The sequence below is a fragment of the Egretta garzetta genome, unplaced genomic scaffold, assembly GCF_000687185.1.
Source record: "Egretta garzetta isolate BGI_Z169 unplaced genomic scaffold, ASM68718v1 scaffold81, whole genome shotgun sequence".
Lineage (NCBI taxonomy): Eukaryota > Metazoa > Chordata > Aves > Pelecaniformes > Ardeidae > Egretta > Egretta garzetta.
Genome location: NW_009258671.1, coordinates 5,630,363 through 5,654,158, shown reverse-complemented (window position 1 = coordinate 5,654,158; position 23,796 = coordinate 5,630,363). Strand labels below are relative to the sequence as shown.

The 23,796-nt window shown below is 41.4% G+C and overlaps 1 protein-coding gene across 1 annotated transcript in view; it reads left to right on the top strand.

The window, feature by feature from the left end:
• Nucleotides 1-23,796, top strand: part of ITPR2 (inositol 1,4,5-trisphosphate receptor type 2) — a 240,872-nt gene that overhangs the window by 88,165 nt on the left and 128,911 nt on the right. Inside the window, exons 32-37 of the mRNA XM_035888507.1 lie at nucleotides 4,091-4,342; nucleotides 5,947-6,072; nucleotides 11,243-11,371; nucleotides 11,968-12,088; nucleotides 21,556-21,746; nucleotides 22,587-22,729. Of these exons, the coding sequence (XP_035744400.1) occupies nucleotides 4,091-4,342; nucleotides 5,947-6,072; nucleotides 11,243-11,371; nucleotides 11,968-12,088; nucleotides 21,556-21,746; nucleotides 22,587-22,729 (962 nt within the window). The remainder of the gene's footprint in view (nucleotides 1-4,090; nucleotides 4,343-5,946; nucleotides 6,073-11,242; nucleotides 11,372-11,967; nucleotides 12,089-21,555; nucleotides 21,747-22,586; nucleotides 22,730-23,796) is intronic.

The window sequence follows — 23,796 nt, the reverse complement described above, 5'->3', positions numbered from 1 at the left end:
TCTTACCTCTATGGATTTGTCTAGATAGCATTGTAGACCATTTTTTTAGCACATAACCATGCAACAATTCTAGGTACTAGTTTCTTTTGTTTCTTTTGTTCCAGAGCATTTCTGTGAGAGTCAGTAGAGCTACTCTAAGCTTTAGCTAGCTAGATTCAGAGTCTGACCCAGTAAATTCCACAGAATGGTTTGTGGACAAATCTCTATGCCAATAAAGTTACTAGGAAAATACCTAATTGACTTCTCTGCAATTAGGATTTGATATATAGTGTGTGTGATAAATGAAGTCTTCAACTTACACATGCTCGTGCATTTAACTGTAATTATGTTAATAGTTCAGTGAGATTAATAAGTGGGTAAAGTTGAATACGGTAAAAAGTCCAGGCAGGATCAGAGTCCAAGGAGTATTTTTCTTTACTTTACAACGTGCATTTTTTTTTGGTTTTTTTTGAAGAGACATCTTCACAAAGAAAACAGAGATAAGCTCTAGTTTTGGTATGAACAAAACTAAACCCTGCTGAGATTTTGTTCCACAGCAACAAAGAGGAAAAACTTCTAATTAAGAAAATAAAACTTCAGTCTACATGGATAACCTTTAATGGAATCCACTTCAACCTTTTCAATTTGACTGAAGCATTTTAACACGCAATATCAATTACAAGCCTTTGATTTACATAATTCAAACAGTCCTTGTGCCTTTGTGCTTTTAGATTTTTCCCCTTCTACCACAGCTTCTTGTAGGTTTTTACTTTCTCATCAGACAAAATTTTTAGATTTTTCTCAATTTAAGTACATTTTGTTACTGACCTATAATAGCACAAAGATAAAGTGTCATATCACATTTTCAAGCTGACAGCATGATGAAAATCTAAATGAACTAAATGTGACATTTACATCATGAGTCCTGCAGGAATTTGCTGGGGGGAGGGAGCACTCCTAGTTTGATGTAGGAGGGGAAGATGATGATCTGTTTTAAAAAGACATAAGAAATTACAGGTAGGTAATTATGATTTGTTAGAAACGGGTACTAATAGTGAAGTTTGAATGGCTCTTGAATGGGAATCCAATATGAAGGGAACAGTGTAGCCAAATGGTTGGAACTTGCCATGGAGCCAGGACAGTTTCTCCGTAGACAACGGAGATGTACTTTGAGACCTTAAGCAAGTGGTGTAACTTCTTCTGTGCCTCTGGATGGGGCATGTCAACCTAAGACAAGATAGAGTATGAGCGTACAGCATGCCTCAACTACTCTTGTGTTTTCTTTTACCCACGGGAATTATATTGTAGCTTATTCCTGTTTACTTGGAAGTAAGGGATAAACTGATCATATTTGCATGTTTTAGAAAGTGCCTACAGATAAAGGAGCACCATTGCGCAAGAGTACTTTCATAAAACGCCTTGAACATTCCCGATCTGGCTACTCACTTTTTCTCATATCCTTGGTCCCCGTGTCTGTAGAGTGCTAGTAATGATGTTTACTGACCTGAAAGGTTCCTTAGGGCACTTTTTCTCATTACAAGCATGCTTTTTTGATTCCTGGAAGAACAGTGCCTATCAGTGCAAACATTATTACAAAAGGGAAAGCAGAATTTACTTTTGAACCAGATCAATGTGGCAGCAGAGTTTTCTATTATCTATAGTATTCTGGAGCATCAGCAGCGGCTCCGATACTGACCAACCTTCATTATACTTCCATAGAGTTCTTAACTCATTGAAAATGTACTTTAGTGGAAGAAAATGCTGCTGGGTTTTTTGGTGTTTGTTTTGTTTGTTTGTTTGTTTTTCTTTTTTTTTTTTTTTTTGGGTCCCCCCCCCCCCCATCACAGAACACATGATGTTCACTGAGAACTTTGGCTAACACTGGATACTTCTCTTTTCTGCTTTTAGAGGGACATCATTTTATCTGCTTGGGTCAATGTTTGGGTGCCCTTCACAAATCACATTTAAAAGTGGATAACTTGGGGAAAGGGGGTGATGTCTTCTTCTTTGCGTTTACGATGATGACCTTGTCCCTTTTTAGCTCTTCCTGTGTGGATGCAACATCATCTGCTTCAATTTGTGGTTCCTCATAGTCAGTATATAGCAAGCATGCCATGCAGCGTCATGTTTGACAAGTTCACTATCTCCTGGTATTTCTTCCTCATTCATCAGCGATAGGTACATGAAAGGATGAGGGGTCAGTTTGACTTGATACGATAAAATATCAAGCAATACTGGTACAGATTCGGTCTGGATTTGACATAAGAGTGTAACTCTGGGGGAACGTAGAAAGAGCCGTCTTCCCTCTCTTCTGTGCAAAATGTACACAAGTGGAAAACAACTCTGGGCATGTGGTGAACAACTTAATAGAAAGTGGCATAGCATATACCTTCCCAGAGGGCTTGGTGTGGATTTTTTTTAGTATTTTGTATGTGAAATGTCCTAAGAGCATAGTATTCCAGACATCAATATTAAGAAGTTAGGCCAATTTTCCAACATTTTGCAAAATTTTTAAATCTCATATTTCCCCCCCCCCCCTTTTTTTTTTGCCATTGAGTGCAATGAAATTAATGCTATCTGGGTCCCTGTACTGTCTTCTTCCTCCTTCCCTAGCACTTGCCCTTTAAAAACTTCTTTTCTGTACTGTGGATTGTCCAGAAAATGTCTATTTTGAAAAGTCACAAGCAGAAACATTTAAAAAACCCAAAGATAAATGAGAAATAGTAATTGCAGGAAAGACTGAATTAATAATTCACTCCATCCAATTGTCAAAGTAAAAGTAAGCAAGAAAAAGGGAAAACACAATCAGAAAAGTTGTAAATTCAAAATCTGAAATGTTGAAACCCTGGAAAATGTAATAAAATGTTTCTTGACTTTTCATTCTGGGAGACTAATTTTATTCCTGCTCTTGCTGCTTTCCCATTTCTCCACAGCTCCACCAACCTTTATTTCTACCCTTGAATTCAGTATGCTAGGATTTCATGTCATGTACAGACTTGGATATGTCAAGTGCCTTACTCATAAAATACGTACAGCTGTTGTGCTGCCAGGATGTATTCGGTGCTAGGAAGGGTTTATGGGAGTTGATTTTCATCCTCATTGAGAGTGCATTATGCTCAAAAGGAAAGTGATGGAGAGAAGACAGGACTACTGGCCTTCCCCAGCTCCACGCAAGCTCACAGAGCAGCGCTGGCAGTAGGTCTATTCAGTGTAAAATCATAGAATCACAGAATCGTTTAGGTTGGAAAAGACCTTTTAGATCATCAAGTCAAACCGTTAGCCTAACACTGCCATTCCACCGCTAAACCATGTCCCTAAGGGGGGTTCTTCCCATGTGGGTTCAAAACAGCATTACAGCAAAACTCTTCTGAGATCTGCTGAGACCGGGCTGCCAGCATCCACCTCTGCTCTGAAACCTTTTGAGATTAGCAGTGCACTTGCAGCAAAATCAAATATTTATCACGTACACCAGTTTTCTGTTAAATGGAAGTGCTGGCATGACACCGACAATGTCAAGACCCACCTGCCAAATATTCGTAGGTTGGGAAGAATCATCCTTTGCTTGCGATGCTGAGCAAGGGCACAGAAGAGGTTGGTTAAATTCTGGGTGAGCCACGGGTTTTTTGTGTGAGGTAGCATGGAAGATTTAATCTCTGCACCTCAAGTCCCTATCTGTAAAACAGAGATAATAATGCATCCTGGCCTCACAATAGGAGGTGAGGGTAATAATTAACTTCAAACAAACATTGAGATGGTAGGAATAATAAGGATGGCATACTGTCCTAGGTAAACACAGAGCTACGTAGAAATTAAACTTCAGATTCACCTTGCATTAGCTCACTCCTTGGTGAGTTATTCCAGATTTGCACTTATGTAGATAAGAGCAGAAGTTTGTTGTGGATATTGTTTTGACATGTGCACTTGGTAAGCCACATCCCACAAATTTGGGGATTTTTTTTTTAGCTAGACAGTCTTTGCATACTCAAAGGTAGAACAAAATAAGAAATTAGGAACATCATAGAATGATTTAGGTTGGAAAAGACCTTTAAAATCATTAAGTCCAAAACGACTGTAGTGCAGGGTGCTTAAAACTTTGTGACATCTTTTTCAGCTGATAAATGGCGGTGAAGATGTGTTGATATTCTACAATGACAGAGCATCGTTTCCAGTCCTACTCCAAATGATGTGTTCAGAGCGAGATCAAGCAGACGAGAGCGGACCCTTAGCATATCACATCACTCTAGTGGAATTGCTAGCGGCTTGTACAGAAGGCAAGAACGTATACACAGAGATCAAGTGCAATTCACTTCTGCCACTGGATGACATAGTGAGAGTGGTAACCCACGATGACTGCATACCTGAGGTAAGACTCACTGAATGAGCAAGCAGACTTACCATTTTTAGAAACTCAGAAAATGTTGTGTTGTTTATAACATACCAACAAGTTGAATATTTGCACAGAAAATGGGCTGGGAAAAGGTGGTGTTTATTAAGGTGACTAAGTGAGAAAGGCTAGCCAGTGTTTTCTTAAAAATTCCTTGTCCCTTATGCTTTGATTGTCAGCTTTTTGGGGCAGACACCTTGTTTTGTTTTCCTGGGTTTGCCCAGCCACTCAGAGAGTTTAATGCTCTGATAACTTCTGGCTGTAGCTGCAAAGATTCAGCTGAGTGGTTTGTCAAGCCAATGTTTTGCCGCTGCCTGAATTTGTTGGAAATGATGGGTAATATTCTGGCCATGCTGGAGTCAGTGGGAGTTTTGGGTGAAGTCTTGTTTTATTAAATTCAACTGCAGTCCAGCAAATATTTTTCTTCACTGCATATCGAGGCCCAATTCTGCAGCTACTACTGGTCATGCTTCAGCAGGGCTGTGATACCTCATGTTGATTTGAAGGGGAATGTTGTTTTACACCAAACCTGATGTGATCAAAAGAAATCTTTTCACAAGTCTTTGCAAGGAGCTTTCTCTGGCCCCGTGTATTGGTTGGACGGATTTCTGCAGGCTATCTAGTGATAAAATGTGGCTCATATCAACAGAACTGGGACCTGCAGAAGTAAAGACTCCCTCCGTGCCATGAAAAAGTCCCCTTGTGATCAACTGATTCTTTTCTTAAAAAGAAAAATGTTTGCTTTTCTCAAAAGTTCCACCTAACATTAATTTCAACATATGCTAGTTGAAAAAAAAGCCCAAACAAATGAAACCTAAAAGTCTGACATGAGTTTTCTCCTGACTGCATTCAACATATGCAACTATCTCCTATCCTTTGACCACGACAAGAAATTTTCAGTGTATCTGCATATGTTTATATTTAATCTATACATTTCCAGCACTTGGTATCCATTTTTATGGTGTGCACGTGCAAACTTGTAATGCAGGAGAGGAGTGAGATTGTGGTCCTCCTGTTAAGCCCTGTGCTGCTGTGGCTCAGTCCCAGTGCTGCACAACCTTTCTCTTCCATTTAGATCTGAGTTACACCCACCCCAAATGCAAGCACTGCCTTAGGATTGGGGGGATGTAGGGATTACAGGCCCAGCTCTGCTAAAGAATTTTTTTTTTATATTTGGCAAGCCTGTCACAAGGCATCAACCCACAGCAGTCAACCAGCAAGTGCAGGGGTGTCCTGTGTTTTGACAGCTCCTGGCTTTGGAGCCAGGCCCTTGTAGTCTTAATAGCATTTAAATATCAGATTTATTATTGGTTTGTTTTGTGGGGGTTTTGTCGTCGGAGTAAGAATGTTTGGAAAGCCTTTCAATTTTTTCTTTATGTGATCTTTCAGTAAGTACATTAATACATGTGTTGCTGTGCTTCTTAAATCTTGAGAACTGAACATATGCATTATTACTGTTATTAGTGTTTGTTGGTACTGGAAGGGTCATCTTTATTGTTCCCTATTTTTGCAGCTAGAAAACATCACGTTAATGGTTTTTACTGTTCCATTTCATAGTGTTTGTGTTTTTGCTGTTCCTGCAGGTGAAGATAGCCTATGTTAATTTTGTTAACCACTGTTATGTGGACACCGAAGTGGAAATGAAAGAAATCTATGCCAGTAACCATATTTGGAAGTTATTTGAGAATTTCCTTGTTGATATGGCAAGGGTAAGCTTCATGAGATGTTAAGTATTACGGTATAGTCATGGGTGGCCACTGAACTGGCAATAACTTTTTTTGGTGAACTTCTATTGACTTTATTTTTCAAAGTTGACAACAGAACAGGTGTGGGTTTGTTTTGGGGTTTTTTTAACAGTCATTTCTATGTTATTTATCATAATTTAACTTGCTAATTACTAGCAGACTTCTCCTTCTAAAATGACATCTTGGAACGCATGTTCCTTTCTCTTTTCTCCCAGAAAAATAAATTGGATGTATGTACAGGGTTGAGAGTCTGTGTACATCTTCTGGGAGCGTGTGTTACATATCATTATGGCAGTGACTAAAAAAAAAAACCCATATCTGTAATCCTCTTGCTTTACTCTGTTAGTACAGGGAGGATCAGGTATCAAGAAGTTCTTTGGCTCATGTTCCTTCTTTATTCTCACTTTGGCCTGTTTTTGTCCTTTTTTCTACTGCCACTCCATTCTCAGTGCTGATGCGAAAGGCAGGTGTAGAGCTGTGGTCTTTCAGAATGGCCCATTACGTTTCATAATCCTTAACTTTTCACTCCTTGCATTCTTCATTTTGTTGAAATTAAAGAAAAAAAGGTAAATTCAATTCAGTCCTGCAGCAGACATCTACCCCAAAGAAATAGTGCGCCACAAAATAATTTATTTGAAACTTACTGGGAAAAAACACCATGAATTATGGCCAAAAGAAGAATGAGTGCAAAGACTTGTGCTATATGATAGGCACTGGGACCTGTCCATTTCTCTGTGAAATAGAGAACTTATGGTTGGGTTTTTTTCTTTTTTTTTCCTGGGAACAGGCTAAGGCAGGTATGTTGGTGCTCTCTTTTTTTTGGTGGTAGCCATTTCCAGCAGTAATGGGACCTGTGCAAACCCTGTTTCCCTGCTGTTTGTCTTAGAATCATAGAATCGTCTAGGTTGGAAAAGATCATAAAGTCCAACTGTTAACCTAACCCTGCCATCCCACCGCTAAACCATGTCCCTAAGCACCTCATCTATCATTCTTTTAAATACCTCCAGGGATGGGGACTTGACCACCTCCCTGGGCAGCCCAGTCCAGAGCCTGACAACCCTTTCTGTGGAGAAATTTTTCCTAATGTCCAACCTAAACCTGCCCTGGTGCAACTTCAGACCATTCCCCCTTGTCCTATCGCCCATTACCAGGGAGAAGAGGCCGATCCCCGCCTTGCTACAGCCTCCTGTCAGGCAGTTGTAGAGGGTGATAAGGTCTCCCCTCAGCCTCCTCTTCTCCAGACTGAACAACCCCAGTTCCCTCAGTCACTCTCCTCAGACTTGTGCTCCAGACCCCTCACCAGCTTTGTGGCTCTCCTTTGGACATGTTCCAGCAACGCAACGTCTTTCTTGTAGTGAGGGGCCCAAAACTGAACACTGTATTCAAGGTGCGGCCTCACCAGCACTGAGTACAGGGGCACGATCACTTCCCTACTCCTGCTGGTCACACTATTCCTGATACAAGCCAGGATGCCATTGGCCTTCTTGGCGTCTTGTCTCTGTGGTCGCATTCTACAGTGAAAGCCCTTCTGGACAAACTAAGCTTGTTTGAAAATTAAGATCAGAAACCCTCTTGAAGCAGGATTCTGATTTTTAACCTTGCTTTTTTTTTTCCCAAGAAGTATTTTCTCCTGTTTAATTCCCTTTCTGAGTTGCCCTTTCCTGATACGTCTTGGCCCTGACCCTCCAAACTGACTACCCTCCCTAGCCCTTGAATGTGACCAATTTCCTTTGCCCTTGGACTAGAGGCAGAGCTGTAGAAGGAGGGCTTTGTCCACAGTTCCCTTCACGAGCCTGGGGACAAACCGCACCGTGCCAAATAATGTAGAGTTGTCCTGATGCTGGTGACCACTGAGCTTGTTTTCTCATACCCTTCTCCTAAGAGAAATTAGACTCCAGGTCTTCGGAGGTGAAGAGCGAGTGTATTATTAGTGCTGTATTTTGTGCGTGTGCTGTTGGCACTGAATGGCAAAATGCAGGTTGATCTTGCTCTCCTGCAAAGCCCTTGGGGCAGGTGCCTAATTAGTCCTTTTAATTTCCCGGTTCAGGGCTACAAGAGCATGTCAGAAGTGCTCTGGCCTGCCCCGCTCTTCAGCGAGGTCCCCGTGGGTAGCCTGTACCTTCCGGGTTATTCAGTGTATTTGTTCAGGTTTGGTTTTCTGGGGCCCAGGCAAGAGCCCATGTGTTATAAATACATCAGCGTTATGTAGCTATCAGGATAGTTAGAATGCTGTCAGCCTCATGAAAGATGGCACAATAGCTTTCAAAGCATTTAGAAAAAGAGCCCTTTGATCCTCTGTGTTCCAGCGAGCTAAAAGGGATGCTTTTGCGTGGGGGAAGGGGGAAATGCTTTTCTTTTAGCTGCTACAGATGCCTGTCAGTGGGTGAGTTTGTGAGCTTTGAGTCCGAGTCTGTTATTAGAGAGCACGAAGGTGAAAGATGGAGAGTGTTATCCTCAGGTTGGATTCTTTCCTTTTTTATTAAAAAAAAAAAAAAAAAAAAAAGAAACCAATTTTTTGTTTTTTATCTGTTTCTGGATCCAGGAAGGAAATATTTAGTCCCCAGCTGTCATTCTCTTTCAACAACGTGATACATTGCAAAGCAGGCATGAGGCGGATTCATGTATAAATTCAGTTTGCCAAAAGCAGTCGCGCTTTCAAAGACACCCTGTTTCTACAGCTTCTGCCAACCTACTTTCTCCCGTGGGTGACTTGAAGCGTTGCGCTGAGCAAAGTGGGTGCTGCCGGAGGAAAGGCTTCCCTTTCCTGCGTGTGGCCCAGCCTGTAAGTCAGCAGCTGTACTCTGAGCAGGATTAAAGAAAGAGCCAGGATCTGACAGCTGTAAAGTCATCCTGGCTTTCTCTGCAGAATTTTTGAAGTGTTATTCATGTGAGTTTCGGTCCCAAAGCCTCTTAAGGGGGTTTTTAAACACTGCTTTCTCAATCTTCATCTCTCCGTTTCATGCATTTCAGGTTTTTTCTTCCACAGGGAAACATTTTTTCAGTCCCCGAAGGGCAGAGGGATAAGAACAAATGAGAGGATTTCTGAATTCCTTCTGTGCTGGGAATTTTTCAGACCAGTATTGGAGCAGAGTGGCATCCCCACATATGGCTCTGCTTTTTAGACACGTGAAGGGGAAAGCTTAAAAGCGTTTTGGACTTTAGTTTTGGTGATTTCTGAATTCACCATGCTAGCACCGCACTGCTCCCTGTCTTCCTGTTGGGACCAGGAGCACTGAGCCTCAGAGCTACTGGTTTCAGACAAAATTGGCATGCAGATTAATTAAAAGCAGAACTTCAAGAGCTTTTTAGTTCCACAATCTTTTCTTTTTTTTTTTTTTTTTTTTTTTTTGAAAAAGTTTGGATTATTAACCGAATCTTTGTTACCTCCATAAGGATTCAGGGTGATGGTGGTGGTGTCATACTCCTCCCAAAACTGAAGGGCTGAAGAATTTGCTATTTCTGTTTAGCTTCTGTGACCAAAATATTTCCTTTCCTGAGGTGATAAAAAATGCACTACGTGGGGGCATGACTTGTTTATCTGACAGATTTTAGAAAAGCAGACAAGCAAAGCTCCTCAAGATGCCTCGTTTCCGTAGGTCTCAAGTTTTATTTGGTTATTCCTCTGCCTACCACATGACAGTGCCTGCGTGTCCGACTCAAAATGCTTTTGTGTTCCCGTGAGCTATATCTTCCCCTGAACATGGGTGCTTTTGGATGTCACATCAGTGACCTTCCTTAAAACGCTCCCAGTGAAATTGCCGTCTTGTCGTGCCCGAGTGCGGCAGCGGCACTGTGCAATTAGGGAGCGCGTTTGCCCTGCCTGAGATGCAGGTGCTGGGGCTTATCTTTCTGCTTCTGTCACCAACTTTTCTCTGTGACCTTAAGCGGAATTAAGCAATTTGCTCAGCTTCTCCGGACTCAGTTCCCCCTCCGTAAAGCGATGTAATGGGAAGTATGCACTGCACAGGTTCATGACTGTGTGTTAAATGCTCAGATAGTAATGCAAAGGCTGTAAACAAAATAAATTCTGTTCTCACATGGATTCCCTAGAACATTACAGTAGTCTGTGGCTTGCGTAGGTGAAAGAGAGAACAGCTTTGCCTTTCATTTCTTGTTAAACATGACTAGAACTGCTTATTTAAAGGCTGTTGAAGAGGTAGTATGACTACAGTCCGTACTTCTTATTTGTCCAGTCTTGCCTTTCTCACCGTTGGGCTCTCAGTGGGCTCCTTTTAGTACTCTTCACACTGACATATGCAAAGTCAATGTGACCCTGTATAGATGTTCACCCATTTGAAAAGAAGTAAAGAAATGCTGAAGGATGCAATCCACCTCAGTAATTTTTTGCTTTCTTTAAGCATGACATCTTTATGCAGCAACAAACTTTTAGTGTTGTACCAAAGGGTGTCTTCAGGAAACTTTTGTACAAATCTTCCCACATCCTCCCACCACTTAATCATCCTTCTGTGCTCCAGAGTTGTCCCAGTACCATCCATTCTCTTCTTTCATTGTTTTTAGCTTGTCTTCTGTATTTTCCCCATGTGGCTTTCCTAAGTAATGCTGCCTGTCTTACAGTTTACAATCCTAAAGGCTGTTGGTATTGACTATGCTATTTCCTTTCTTTCCCTCTTTTTTAAACATTTTCCCTGCAAATGAGCTTCACCTTCGCCACCCATTTGTGGTGATTGATTGTAGAGAGGAGTCAAACATTACATGAAATCTCTCTAACCTGAGGTGTTCATGTCTCATCTCTAAAGCCTCTTCCAACCAGCCCTGCAATGGGAGGAAAGGTCCATTTTCTTTTCGAATCTGTCTAAATGTGTAAGTGGCATGCAATGTGCTGATTTAGGGGGATCTTCGTTCACCGTGTGGGAAGGAATAGACAACCAACTGGAAAGAGCTAGTTCAGAAGAGAAGGGTATTCAAAAGACAATGTGGACCTCCAAGAAGAAAGATAAGCTATCACAAATACAGCTTGAACTCTAGGATAGTTAGCACTGATAGATTTTGTGTAAAAACCATTTGGGTTTGTATTAAGAAGAAATATTACACGTGTTGTAATAAATACAAAATAGTAAGGCTTGCTTATTTAAAAGAACTAAAATCTCATTCTTTTCCTCCTCCTTCCCTGAAGGTTTGTAACACAACCACAGATCGTAAACATGCAGACACATCTCTGGAGAAATATGTCACCGAGCCGGTAATGAACATTGTGAGTGGCTTCTTCAATTCGCCATTTTCAGATAACAGCACCAGCCTCCAGGTAAGGAAAAGAGACAGAGACAAATATGTTATTCAGACCGTTAATGAGATACCTTCTGCTACCCAGATAGGAATGCTGTATCTTTACATCCTCCTTTAATTTCTCTGTCCCCTCTCATGCCACTGGCTAGCAGCTTAATTCCTCTTTGAAACACTTACTCTTAATTTTTATCACTTAAGCTCTGAACCAGTAGACAGTACAATCAGATTTACTCCTGGCTCTTGTAAATTCATTGGAGGGGGCATACTTGCAGAATAATGCTCTGTCTTTGTATTTGTATGAGAAAAATGCCGTGTCCTATGACAAAAGGGACACATACCTGAGAACTGGGAAGGCTCCTCCGTTCTTCTGCTCTCTACTGTGTTTGCTTGATATCAGTGGCATCTGAGGAAAAATTGCATGATTTGGCCTTTTTAGGGGTGCAGCATTGATTACTGTTCCCTCCAGTCCTGAAGAGCAAAGAGAATTTAATGGAGTTGTAACTTGAGTCTACAAGCTGAAAACCCCTGGCATGTGGTTTACGTTGTGTCAGACCCTAGGGCAGTTGTGACGAGATTCTGCAGGGTAATGTGCCATGTTTATCTTTCTGTTTTCAGACGCACCAGCCTGTTTTTATTCAGCTGCTGCAGTCTGCTTTTAGAATTTACAACTGTACCTGGCCAAACCCAACGCAGAAAGCCTCAGTGGAGTCATGTATCAAGACTTTGGCTGAAGTGGGTAAGTGCCAGGTTTTACTTTCATTATTTTATTGTTCTCTGTGTTTTAAGATCAGACTTACTTAGGGGTCGAATAGTTTTTAATTTGACTCTATCACCCTGAAATTGTGATGGTGGTGATTTCAGAAATCCCACTTTCTGAGGCTAAACTCTTCCTCCTTCCTTTTATAACCCATTCAAATCTGTCCCATCAAATAGGGTTGTTAAGTGTAACCCATAGGTCAGAGAGATGTTTGCTAAGTGAGCAATGGTTGAACTTTACCTCAAGCACGTTACGGTATTAAAACACAACATAAGCTATGAGAAAACCTGGGCATTTCTAGTCGTGCTGGGCTACGTTTGCACAAGCTGTTGCAAGCAGTGACACATAGCAAATTGTGCACCGGGAAACACCCATCATTTTTCCCCTCAGTTCCTGGGAGATGCATTGGTTATCGTCAGTCACGGTCCTGGGCTCACTCAGGTTTTGTCCCATCAGGGAGCTAGGGATGGAAACCGCAACTGTGCCACTCCACAGCTTCTCTGCTTACTCCTCACCATCAGGCCCACTCATTTACTGCTGTTACACAGTCAGCCTTGTTAGGGGAATGTTGCCTTGCCCTGGCACCAAGACCAGATTTGGTCCTCAGGGCAGCTAATAAGTTATGTGCTTTCAGATAAATTCAAATACCACGTTAAAGTGGAAGATTTAAAACTTCTTATCCTAAAATAAAGAAGATTCTTCACCAGAACATAGCTAAGGCTGGCAAAATTCAGTCATTCTGATTACTTTTAGAATAAGGTTCATGCTCAGCGTGAATGAAAACTGAGTAGAGGCAGAGATACATAGAAACTGGCTAAATTCTATTGTTGATGCAATTTTTAAAATGTTTTAGTAAATAATGATAATACAATATGAGAGGGTCCCTGTACCATCTGCAGCATCTGTGGCATTGTAACAATCTGTCTAAATTTAGATTTTGGAGTAGCTTTACGGGAGTATCATTTAACATTTTAGCCAAAACATCTCATTAACTTTTTGTGTGGATGAGAATAAGCAGTTACCTAAAAACTTAGCAACCTTCAATTGTTTTATTTGTTGTGCAAATGATTTAATTATGGATCCATCTGGCAAGAGAAATTTGGAAGTTGAAGACGTTTTATTTCTTTTATGCTACAGCTACTGCAGTCTCAAATAAAGTTCTAGCCCTACAAATCCTTGTCTGTGTGTTTAACACTTACATCTCCGCTCTTCTGCGGCAGTTCTGGAAAGAGTCATCAGTAAATTGCTGCCTTTGCAGAAAGGGGGAAGAAGTAGGGCAGGTGAGAATATTTTGAGATGGAGTATGCCCTGTGTGTGCTTCTCGACAGCTCGGTGTCTTCATTTCTGTAGAGCTACACCTAAAATCAAATTCTAGCCCAGAGAGGTCGCTGTGTTATCTCACTGAGATGAGGGTATTTGGAGACGCTTGAGCATAGTGCCGAGACAGCCAAGCCGAACTCGTTCCTGTAGCAGCCTGACGGGGGAAGCGTGGGCCACCATAACGGGGCTGACAGATCCAGCTTTTCGGCCAGGTGCACCAGCAGGTGAAAGGGCTGGCTGTCTTTGGTAGGTAATCTTCTGTGTGCCTCTCGTTCCTGGGGGAGCCAAGGGGAAAGCCCAAATAGCAAGGCACGGCTGATGTCTGGAGTTTTCTTCAGACATGCGACTTGGTTCCCTCTTTGGTGAATCTAATGTCTACCTCTGCTCTTTTGTTTCAGTCCTTTTTCAGTGTTAGGTTAACGGTTGGACTTGATGATCTTAAAGGTCTTTTCCAACCTAAACAATTCTGTGATTCTATAGGAAAATTTTTTTCACTGAAAGGGTTGTCAAGCATTGGAACGGGCTGCCCAGGGAAGAGTCCGCATCCCTGGAGGTATTTAAAAGACAGGCAGACAAGGTGCTTAGGGACATGGTGGGATGGCAGTGTTAGGTTAATGGTTGGACTTGATGATCTTAAAGGTCTTTTTCCAACCTAAACAATTCTATGATGCTATGATTGTTTTATGGGGATGGTTTACAGTTGGGTTTTTTTATAAGCATGCTCTTGTGCTGTCCTACAGGTCTGAGTATAAGGGAACAGGTGAGGGGGGGTTTCCCCAAAGAGCAAGTTAGCCAGTGAAGAAGCGGAAGCAGAGCTTTTAACAAACACCCCTGTGCAAAAGTTTGGCTGGCTAGCAGAGATTTTAACCACCAGTGATACTCAGTATTTTTAGGCACGATGCCAAACGTGCCTTGCCCGGGCTAATTGAGTAGGCCTGCTCTGCTCTGCTGAAAGCTTTGGAAAAACTGTCCCAGCTGGGGGTACTGGAGGCTTTTAAAATCGAGGCCCTTTTGTGATTACAAGTGCATGCCCGGTGCCTTTCTCTATTGGGTGTTCCACTGCACAAAATGGTGCTTCTCTTTGAGAAGGCAGAGGTTTCTTCTGTAATACAAACAGGGCAGCCTTTTTTGGCCTCTCTTGCTGGCTGTGTATGTGGACTAGGTTTGGATTTTGGCTAGGCATCTGTGAGCACTCTTCTGCTTTTTTTTTTTTTTTTTTACTTGAGAGTCTGACAGCTTTAATGTTAGGGCCTTCATGTTTCACAGCAGGGTTTAAAAAAAAAAAAAAAAAAACAACCTCTAGAAAGATTTTGCCTATATCAGAGAGAGAGAGTATTAGACAGATTTACAGCAGGGACCAAAGACTTTTGATGGCAAATAAATGTAGTATAGAGTTGAAAGAACAAACATGATTTTTTATTTTTTTTTTTTTGGTGTCATAGCCCTGGATTTAGAAATGAATCTCAGGAGGAAGAAAGATCATACGCAGATTTCCCAAGATATCAAAGCTCCATATAATAATGCATGTTTAAAAGACCCATTTCAGAGAAAGTTTAAGCAACATACATTCTGCTCCATGCTTACTAGTTTGTTACTGGCAGGTGGATGTCAGTATTGCCTCAAGAGCTTAAGATCATTACATCTGTCTTCTTATGAGCACTGTAAGAATGTGCCTTATCTTCCAGGTCAACAAAAGGATATGTTGCAAAAGCTAATTTCTTATAACCCTGGTACTTCAACCTCACTTGACCACTAGGGAAAAACTTCATAAGCTTTTCAAGCTTCACTTGCTGCTTCGTCTCCAGGCAGTTGTCTGCCTCCAGTTCAGCAAGAAGCATAGAGGCTCGCTTCTCTTCTTCAGCAGACCCCTCTGTGGCCCCAGGAGATTTGGAACACACAGATACCAACATGTGTCAGGTTTTTATTGCCCGGTAAACATTTGGCTACCTGGCATGAATAGAAACGTTTACCAAATAATATATGTGTGTTAATGTGTCTTGTTCTGATGGATATCTGAAGCAGATCATCACAGTAATGAGAATTAACACATTATACATACATCACTTTTGCTTTTTCTCTATTATTAGGTGGGACTGAGCATTTGTTTGAAAATATAGTCCAAAAAATGAATGATCAAAACAGCTCCCATCTCACTGGTAAAATAGCTACAAATGAAAAATGTTTAAAAGGTCCCCTGGTCTTTGTGAAAACAGAGGAACTAAGACATCTAACAGTTTAATTTATTTCAAATTAATTCATTATCAAAGGATTTTCAGTTCCTACATCTTATAATCTTGGCAGGATTGAGAAGAGTGGAATCCAGTCTCAAAATTTGGATATTAAACGATCTACTGTCTTTCCATATTGGAAAAATTGAGGAGTGTCATCTGTCTTCACAACTAAAGATCAGGACTGTATATCTTAAATTGTATTGGAGCAGGGTCTTTCTCCCAGGGATGACGCATCTTTCAGGACCCATGCAAAGAACTGTCTTTGCTTCTTAATTAAGTGCTGATTCTTACATCTTCGCCCCCGGGCATCGGTTTTCTTATCTGTTAGAAGGCTGAATCTAGTTGCATTATACGTTTGTCTCTCTTCGCTTTCTCCCTTACGTTTTTACAAATTGCATCTTCCCTCTGATACTGTGTGTGTATCCCAAGGATGTAGTATGTGTATGGCTGCGCTGTTACCACCAATAATGAAATAATTGGAATTTCCCAGATGAGTTAACAGTGGCAGATAGGGACCTGCATTTTGTTAGACTATTTCTCTTGGCAGACCCTTTAAAAAAAATCTATTAGCAAGCCAAATTACATTAGTCATGATCAGATTATACTCTAGGATGCTGTGCAGGAGAAGCAAAAGGAGAATCCTTGTTTCCATCCTACAAAATTGGAGGTGAGTCCTGTAAGATTGCTATTGTGTAAACTCAAAACTGGAATGCGTACAGAGGAAGAAGCACTGCTGTGATGGTGGGGGGAAAGGAGAACTGTGTTACAAGAGGAGACTACAGGAGCCCCACGTGCTTTGCCTAGCAAAACAAAGGCCTGTGTTGTTGCTCTTTAAAAGTACTTGGGAAGATAAACAGTCACGAAGAAGAGACATTTAAGCTAAAGGACAGCGCTGACCCAAAAACAACTGGACATAAATTACACTAGGCTGTAAATAACCTAAGTAAATTTAGGTTGTAAATCAGAGGTTTGGAACCAACTTTGGAAGGATGTCCTTGGTCAATGGGCCAAGAGAAAATGGAGGGAGGAGGGACGGCAGAAAAGCTAGCTTCGTTTCAAATGGGGCTCGATACACTTTTTCAAAAGATATTAAAGAAGATGGGTTGTCCGTAACAGAGAGCAGATGGTCTAAAGCAGTAGTGAAGTCCTTTCTAGTTGACTGTTTATTCCCCAATTTCAGCTCACCAATACCCCTTTGTGCAGAATCAAAAAACTCTCGTGTGGTGCTTCTTGACCATGCTTTTATATCCTCTAAAACCCTTTCCTTTTCCCTGACAAATTACAAACAGGAAACATTAAACATAAAATCTAGATTATGTTTTATTGCTTCTTTGGAATTACTGTACGTATTTTAATGTCCACGTAGATGAACTTGCCTATAACAATTTTTTCAGCCCTGAAAATACTTTATTTCACTTCCTATTTGAGTTTTGAAATCTTTTTTCCATTTTATAAAAAGCTAGACCTTCATTTTCAATTTTTAGTTCAAATAAAATAATTATCCTGTTGTTACTTTTTTGACAGCAAGAAGAATACATTTCAGATGAAGCACATATTTTATTCTATTTTAACTGTTTGTGTTTGCCTAATTGCAAGAAAAATTCAATGATGATCTTTTTACAGGCTGATAAATATTTGAAGCGTAGATTTTCTGTTGGAAAAAAACATCCAAGTGAAGGGTACAAGATTGGCAGGCTTGTGTCTTGTCTACACAAAGCTTTTATTTCCCTTAAAAAGTCTTGCTGTCGCTAGCATTAGTGTCTTTCCATCCAAATGCATTTGTTAAGCAGTCAGTAAATGATTAAGGAGCTGGAGGGACTGATTTATGGAGCAAAATTAATTGAACTAAATATGCATCGCTCCATTAAGTGACAACTGGGAAGTGTGGGAGAACATGATACAGCTGTCTGCAACTACCGGAGGGGTGTAAATAGCAAGAATAGTAAAGGCTTCACAGGCAGGTACAGCCGTGGCTTTTTTGTGGCCCAGATTGCCCATCACACTCCCCCTTGAGGCTCTCTAAGGGATGATGAAATGCCCGCGTGTCCCCCGGAAAACCCGCACTAGGGATGGGTAGTGCAAAGTATGCTAAATAGCTGTGAGGCCACCAAATACTGTTGTATTTTGTAAATACTACAGAAGCTAAGGGAGTGAAATTTCAAATTAGGGAGCACTGGGTGGGAATATCAAGGAGAACGGCGAGCTTCCTTATGGCAAGTTAGATTACTCTGAAGAATGGGCTTCCAAGGAAAATTACAGGCCAGGGCGGCTTCCTGGAAATCCTTGGTACTAAATTGCTCCTAAGACTCAGGTAGGCAGGATAGCGAAAGGACAGCGCTTCAGCAAGCATTCCTGAAATAGGTCATTTTACTTCCAATTTCTGTGCTTCCGTGAAGGGAACTACATGCGGGTAATTTAACAAAATACATCTCAGCCAGCCCATTTCAGCCCTTCTGTTAGCAGCTGGCCCATGCTCTTGGGACTTCGGTGGAGTCCAGCTCACTCGTAGAGAGCGGCTTGATTTTTTCAGCTACTTGATTCTTGACATTAATGTTGCCCTTTTCTTTTGAGTCCCTCTCTCAAGAGTACTTTTTCATAGCTTAAACAGTAAAGGAGAGGAAAGCTGCGGATGCACTTGGATACACACAGAAGCATCCAGCACGGAGCAGAACATTTTACTGTGGCCTGGCTGCACTGGCGACACCGGGATGCTTTCTATTTCCATGGGTGCCGTTTGCTTGCTTGTCTTCGCTCAACTGCGGCTATGGCTGATAGCAGGATTGGGAGCAGGAGACGGAGAGTTAGGCGTGCCAAAGCTTTCCCAGCAAATTGCATTTCCTCTGGGACTGGCAAAACAGTGTACTTAGCCCTGTGTGGGGTGCCCTAGGTAGGAATCGGGCAGTACAGAAGCCGGTGCTATTGCCCTCCATGGCAAGGCAGAATTTACCTCAGCTGAAGGCATGTTCTAGTCCATCCTGGGTAGGTAACCTGCTTGATACCTATGGTACCAGTTTATATACAGCCACAGTAGCACGCTTTTTTTCCCAAGTTCACCAGTCAGATGAGAGACACAATTTTACCCCCTCCTAGCTCCTTTGTCTACCAGCTCTAACCCTACTTTGCAAGTTTGAGTGCTGTCCAAAAGTATTTCTAAGTGGAACAAAAACAAACATGCTTTTAAATATTTTATGTTCATACTTTAAGGGAGATTGACACATTTTGAAGAGAAAAGCAGCCTACAACGCCTAAATTAAAAATAAATATTTATGTTCACATTTGTTCATCAGCTTTCCAAAATGTAAAAATATGTTTCATGTTGTTTTAAATAATGAAATGTGAAACAAATGAAAGATAAACTTTCTACAAGCTGCAAAGAAATAAGAAGACAAAGGCTTTGTTTATAGCTTAGACTTCAACAGTGCCCTTTGACAACCAATACAAATCTTAATTACAAATGGAATTATACATATAAGAACTGTTCAAAACAAAGAAGTATTTTTTTTCCTCTCTCTCTGGTTTTCTTTGTGATAGTTTTAATTAGCTGCAACTCTTTGAACAATCATAGTCCTTGACTGCTCCTCAGACACTGATGGAAGTTGTTAACTTCAAATGGCATCTATAGGACTGCAGAAGTCTGGATTTTCCTCTGAACAGCATGCTCCCCATTGCTAAATTTATTCCTGGATATATCAGGATTCTGCATACATACCACTTAACTGAGAAGTGACCATTGTCCGATAACATTCCAGTGATTGACATTAGGACACAATAAATTGGATTAATAGGCTGCAGCACCCTACCCACAGTGGCAGAACTTTAATGGACTTCTGTATTAAAGTAAGCAGCAACGGGGCAAATGTGTTGTGAAAAATAACCCCGTCAAATAATATGGAAAAACAGTCATTAGAAATAATGGCCAGCCATACATGGTATTTTCCTCATGATAATCAGGAACCTTGCCTTCAAAACAAATAGAGAGTGGAAAGGAAAAGTCAATCGCCAGTGTGGAAACTGCTGGGCATCAGCTGCTGAGGATTCACATACGGTTGTGGAGAAATGTGTCTTCCCATCTTGACCTAAGAAATTATTTTTTTTTTTAATTCCCTATGGCAAACTGTTGAAAAGAAAGTGCCTACCAGAAATAGAATCAGAGCTTGTTCTCCCATCCCAGATAAACAGCCTAATCCGCAGGTGGAGGCCCTGGTCCTGCAGCAGGATACACCCTTGCAGTGGGAAGAGAGGAGAGTGCCCTGCGCCCATGGGAGCTATTAAAGAGATGAGGGCACACGTGACAGAGCCCTCTTCCCATAGCCTGTGAGATTGGGGGTTGAGGTGTCACAGCCAAATTTAGGTTTATAACAAATGCTGCCGTTACGGTATAGTATTTGGGGGAAGAGAAAGCTTCTGCCTGGGATCTGTGACTCACTGCGCTTGGCAGCACATGAGCCTTCATTCATTGGAGCAGTACACCGGGCGCCCTGCTCGCACGTGCTCCCGTGGGGTTTGATGCATAGGCTGCTTAGGAAAGAAGGGCATCTGTTGACTTCACAAGTTCAGGACTTGAAGTTGTTTATGTTTTAAGAACTGGGAGGGAGGGGTTTTTGGATTTTTTTGGAGGTATTTTGGATGCCTACCGCTTCTGTGGAAAGCGTGCATGTTAGTGCAGAATGGTGGGGAAACGCCTCGGAGGAACGTTGTGCAGATCTGTTTTAATACGGGCTAACGCTTCTTAAAAAGTTCACCTTGTGCCAGTAAGGAAAGCTGAAAAATTAGTTATTATTAGTCATTATTACAAACGAACCAGAACTGCTTCTTCATTTTACTTCTAAGTTTTCACTAAACATAAACTGTGCCGTGGAAGTTAAGTGAAATGGCGTAGAATACAAAGCCTAATCCCTGGAATGTGACTTAATCTTTCAAACAGATATCACTGCATCGATCCCTTGTTTATCTGTTGAATTTCAGATGACTCATGCTGAGCCGTAGAAGAATGTCACTGATCTCCAGTGGAATGGAGAGATGCAGCTCACACAAAGGCTTTTGTGGAGGAGAGGGCAGATACCTTCTAACATTGTCTTTCAAACTTCCTTTTCAAATGACAGTTCAGGATGCAATGGAGGTTTAATAGTGGATGCCCTGTAAGAATTTATGCAAGTCTTGCCTCAGGTTTTATTTCTCGGATATTCTCTCTTTTGTCTCCTCCTGCCCCTCAAGTCTAAAAAAAAAAATTGCATTTTTAAAATTATTGGTTACATTTGTTTAACTGTCAGTTAAACTATCGCATGTTTATTAACTATTGGTCATGTTGCAGTGGCATCCAGGAACCCCATGGTTTAACAGCCCTGGCTGTGTAGGAGCTGAAGGGAGAGAGGAGAGGAGACAGTGTTTTTCAAATTTCATTTGTATGCACTTGGTTTCTCAAGGTCTTCACAAGAGAAATACGCAGAAAAGCAACAAATTGCACTTGGGATAAATTGGCTAGATGTGCATATGTCCACTCGAAAGAAGAATTTTTTCATTTACTTCTGACTAGAGTAAAACTAGCTGTTGAAATAATGCATACTCTTTTTGTTACTCTTATTAATATTTCTGCATCTGTTTTTAAGTTAGTAAAAAAATTATTCTGTTTTAAAAAATAAACATCTGTAGCTATGAAAATATATGCTGGAAATGATCCTCCTCTCATTTAAAGAAGTGCAGCTTGCTTTCTTGAACTAGATTACGGCTGATTTCTACCAGCATAGGTTTTTGATCCTTATTTTTAAAACCTGTTGATGTGAGATCCCCTTGCCTCTTAACTTCAAGAGTATGAAGATTTAGCATGCCATTATCTTCATAAGATTTTCAAGTTTTTGCTGCTGTAAATTTCTTTTTTTTTTTTTCTTCCCATTAAAGCAAAAAACCGTGGGATTGCAATTCCCGTGGATTTGGACAGCCAGGTCAACACCTTGTTCATGAAGAGTCATTCTAACATGGTGCAGAGGGCAGCTATGGGGTGGAGAATGTCAGCCCGCAGCGGACCTCGTTTTAAAGAAGCTCTTGGTGGGCCTGCCTGGGATTACAGGAACATAATAGAAAAACTACAGGTACAAAAATAGCATATAGCTTGGGCAGTAGTCGTGGTAGTGCATTTACCTAACATGTGCCAGATGTGGAAGACACCAGGCTCATTGCATTTTTAGTGCCGGATTACAGTGGCCTTTGCACGTCGAGGTGGGGGGAGCAAGGGGGCTCAGCTCTTCTCTGGTGTCTGTTCGAAGTAAAGCCAACACGCAGGGCCTTTTGATCTGTGATCTGGATTTGGCTCCTACAAAAGTCAAGAGAGAGGGGTACGAAGTATGTTCTTTTCCCCAAAGTGGTTCGCAGAGCAGGATCTCCTTTCTGCCTTTTCACGGTCACACGCCCTCTTTTGGCTGCAGGGGAGGTACTGGGGGTTTTAGGAGCCATTATGTCAGATGATTGTGTCACTGGAGAATACCTGTAAGGTGGAGATCACCTTACGCGTGTAGTGGTTAAATGACATTGGGAGTTTATGAACTAAGAAAACAGCAGGACCCAGACAAATGGAGGAGCTCTAAATATCCAGGAGGCAACACCTTGGGTCATACACTAACACCATGTACGACAAGCAGTGTTTTTCCAGCACACCATCGTCTTGGCTGTTGCCGAGTGTTTTGTGGGCATTACTGCAGAGGAGAAATTTGAGAGAGAACAGCAAGGTAGATGGTAATGGGCACCCTCCTCCGCTTAAGAAGTGACATGAAGAAAGGCATGAGGTTGCTTTACTGCTGCCTGTGTTACCATGGGCTCTTGCTACTGACTGTCAAATAGCCCATCGCACAGTATTGTGCAACTCCACCACAACGTCCTTCCAGTTTTCTTGGCCAGACATAGTTACGAATGACATTTTTCTTCTTTTTCCCTAGGATGTGGTGTCCTCCTTGGAGCAGCAGTTCACTCCCATGATGCAAGCTGAATTCTCGGTGCTGGTTGATGTGCTGCACAGTCCAGAACTTCTTTTTCCTGAGGGGAGCGATGCCAGAATAAGATGTGGTGCTTTCATGTCCAAGTAAGTGGTGTAAGGAGAGGCCTATTTGCTTCTTCGGAAAACATGGCCGGGAGTTAAAATTTTCAATAGCACTTACCTCTGATTTTCAACAGTGACTTAAGCGTGTAGGTGTCTGAGCTCATATTGAAAGCTTAAACTGAGGTCTTCCATGGCGTGTTTTATGTTTCTCAGCAATTTAGGAGTCTGGAGAGGAGTACAGAGTGAGGTTGCTTGCCTTACCTGCCTAGAAATGGAGTGTTAGTAGCTTGTTAAAACTACTAGCAGGTTGAACCTACTTCTGTTTTCTTAATGGGCTACTTTTGCTATTAGGCTTCTCTAAATCTACAGCAGAAACTTAGACTTTCCATGGTAGAATTTTCAAGAATTCATAGTGAGGTAGGGTGGGGTGCTCAGGGCTGGATTTTTTTTTTAGTAAAGCAAATAAATCTTTTTATTTTTATTTTAAACTGCCAATAGCTCTTTTAAAAATACATTTCGCTGGCATCCTTACCTGATGTTGAATTATTAGATGTTTTATTTGCAGTCTGTGCATTGGAATAGAGTCTTGCAATTTTTTTATTAGTCCTCAAGTGAGATGCTCTCGCTGCCCTTGAGAAACTGTAATTTAAACAGAGGTAACTTGGGGGAAATGAACGCATTTGGCAGCTCTCCTGATTCCTTGGCTTTTTGCATATTCTGCAGAGGTAGTGTTATAACAATATACTTCATATGTTTGGAAAAATTAAGTTAAATTTTGAGCTTGTCCCATCCCATCCCCTCTGTCCAAACTCCTTTCAAAGTCAGCATCAAATCAAGTCGAGGGCTGCTGGACCTGGCCCATGTAATGCAATAAACAGTTTTCTGTTTTATTTAATTAACTTCTATGGCAAAGGAATGCTTTGCAGAGCTATGCAGGAATCCCAATATAAATGTGTAGCTCTTTAAAAATATTCTTAGTGCTGCAGGCCTGAGAGCTGCATTGTTTGAAATTGGTGAAGATGCCAGTGGGGGAGTCCTGCATGGTGTCTCTACTGAGCCTGGGATGGCATTAGTGCCCTAACTTAGCAGTGATCTAAATATAAACAGTT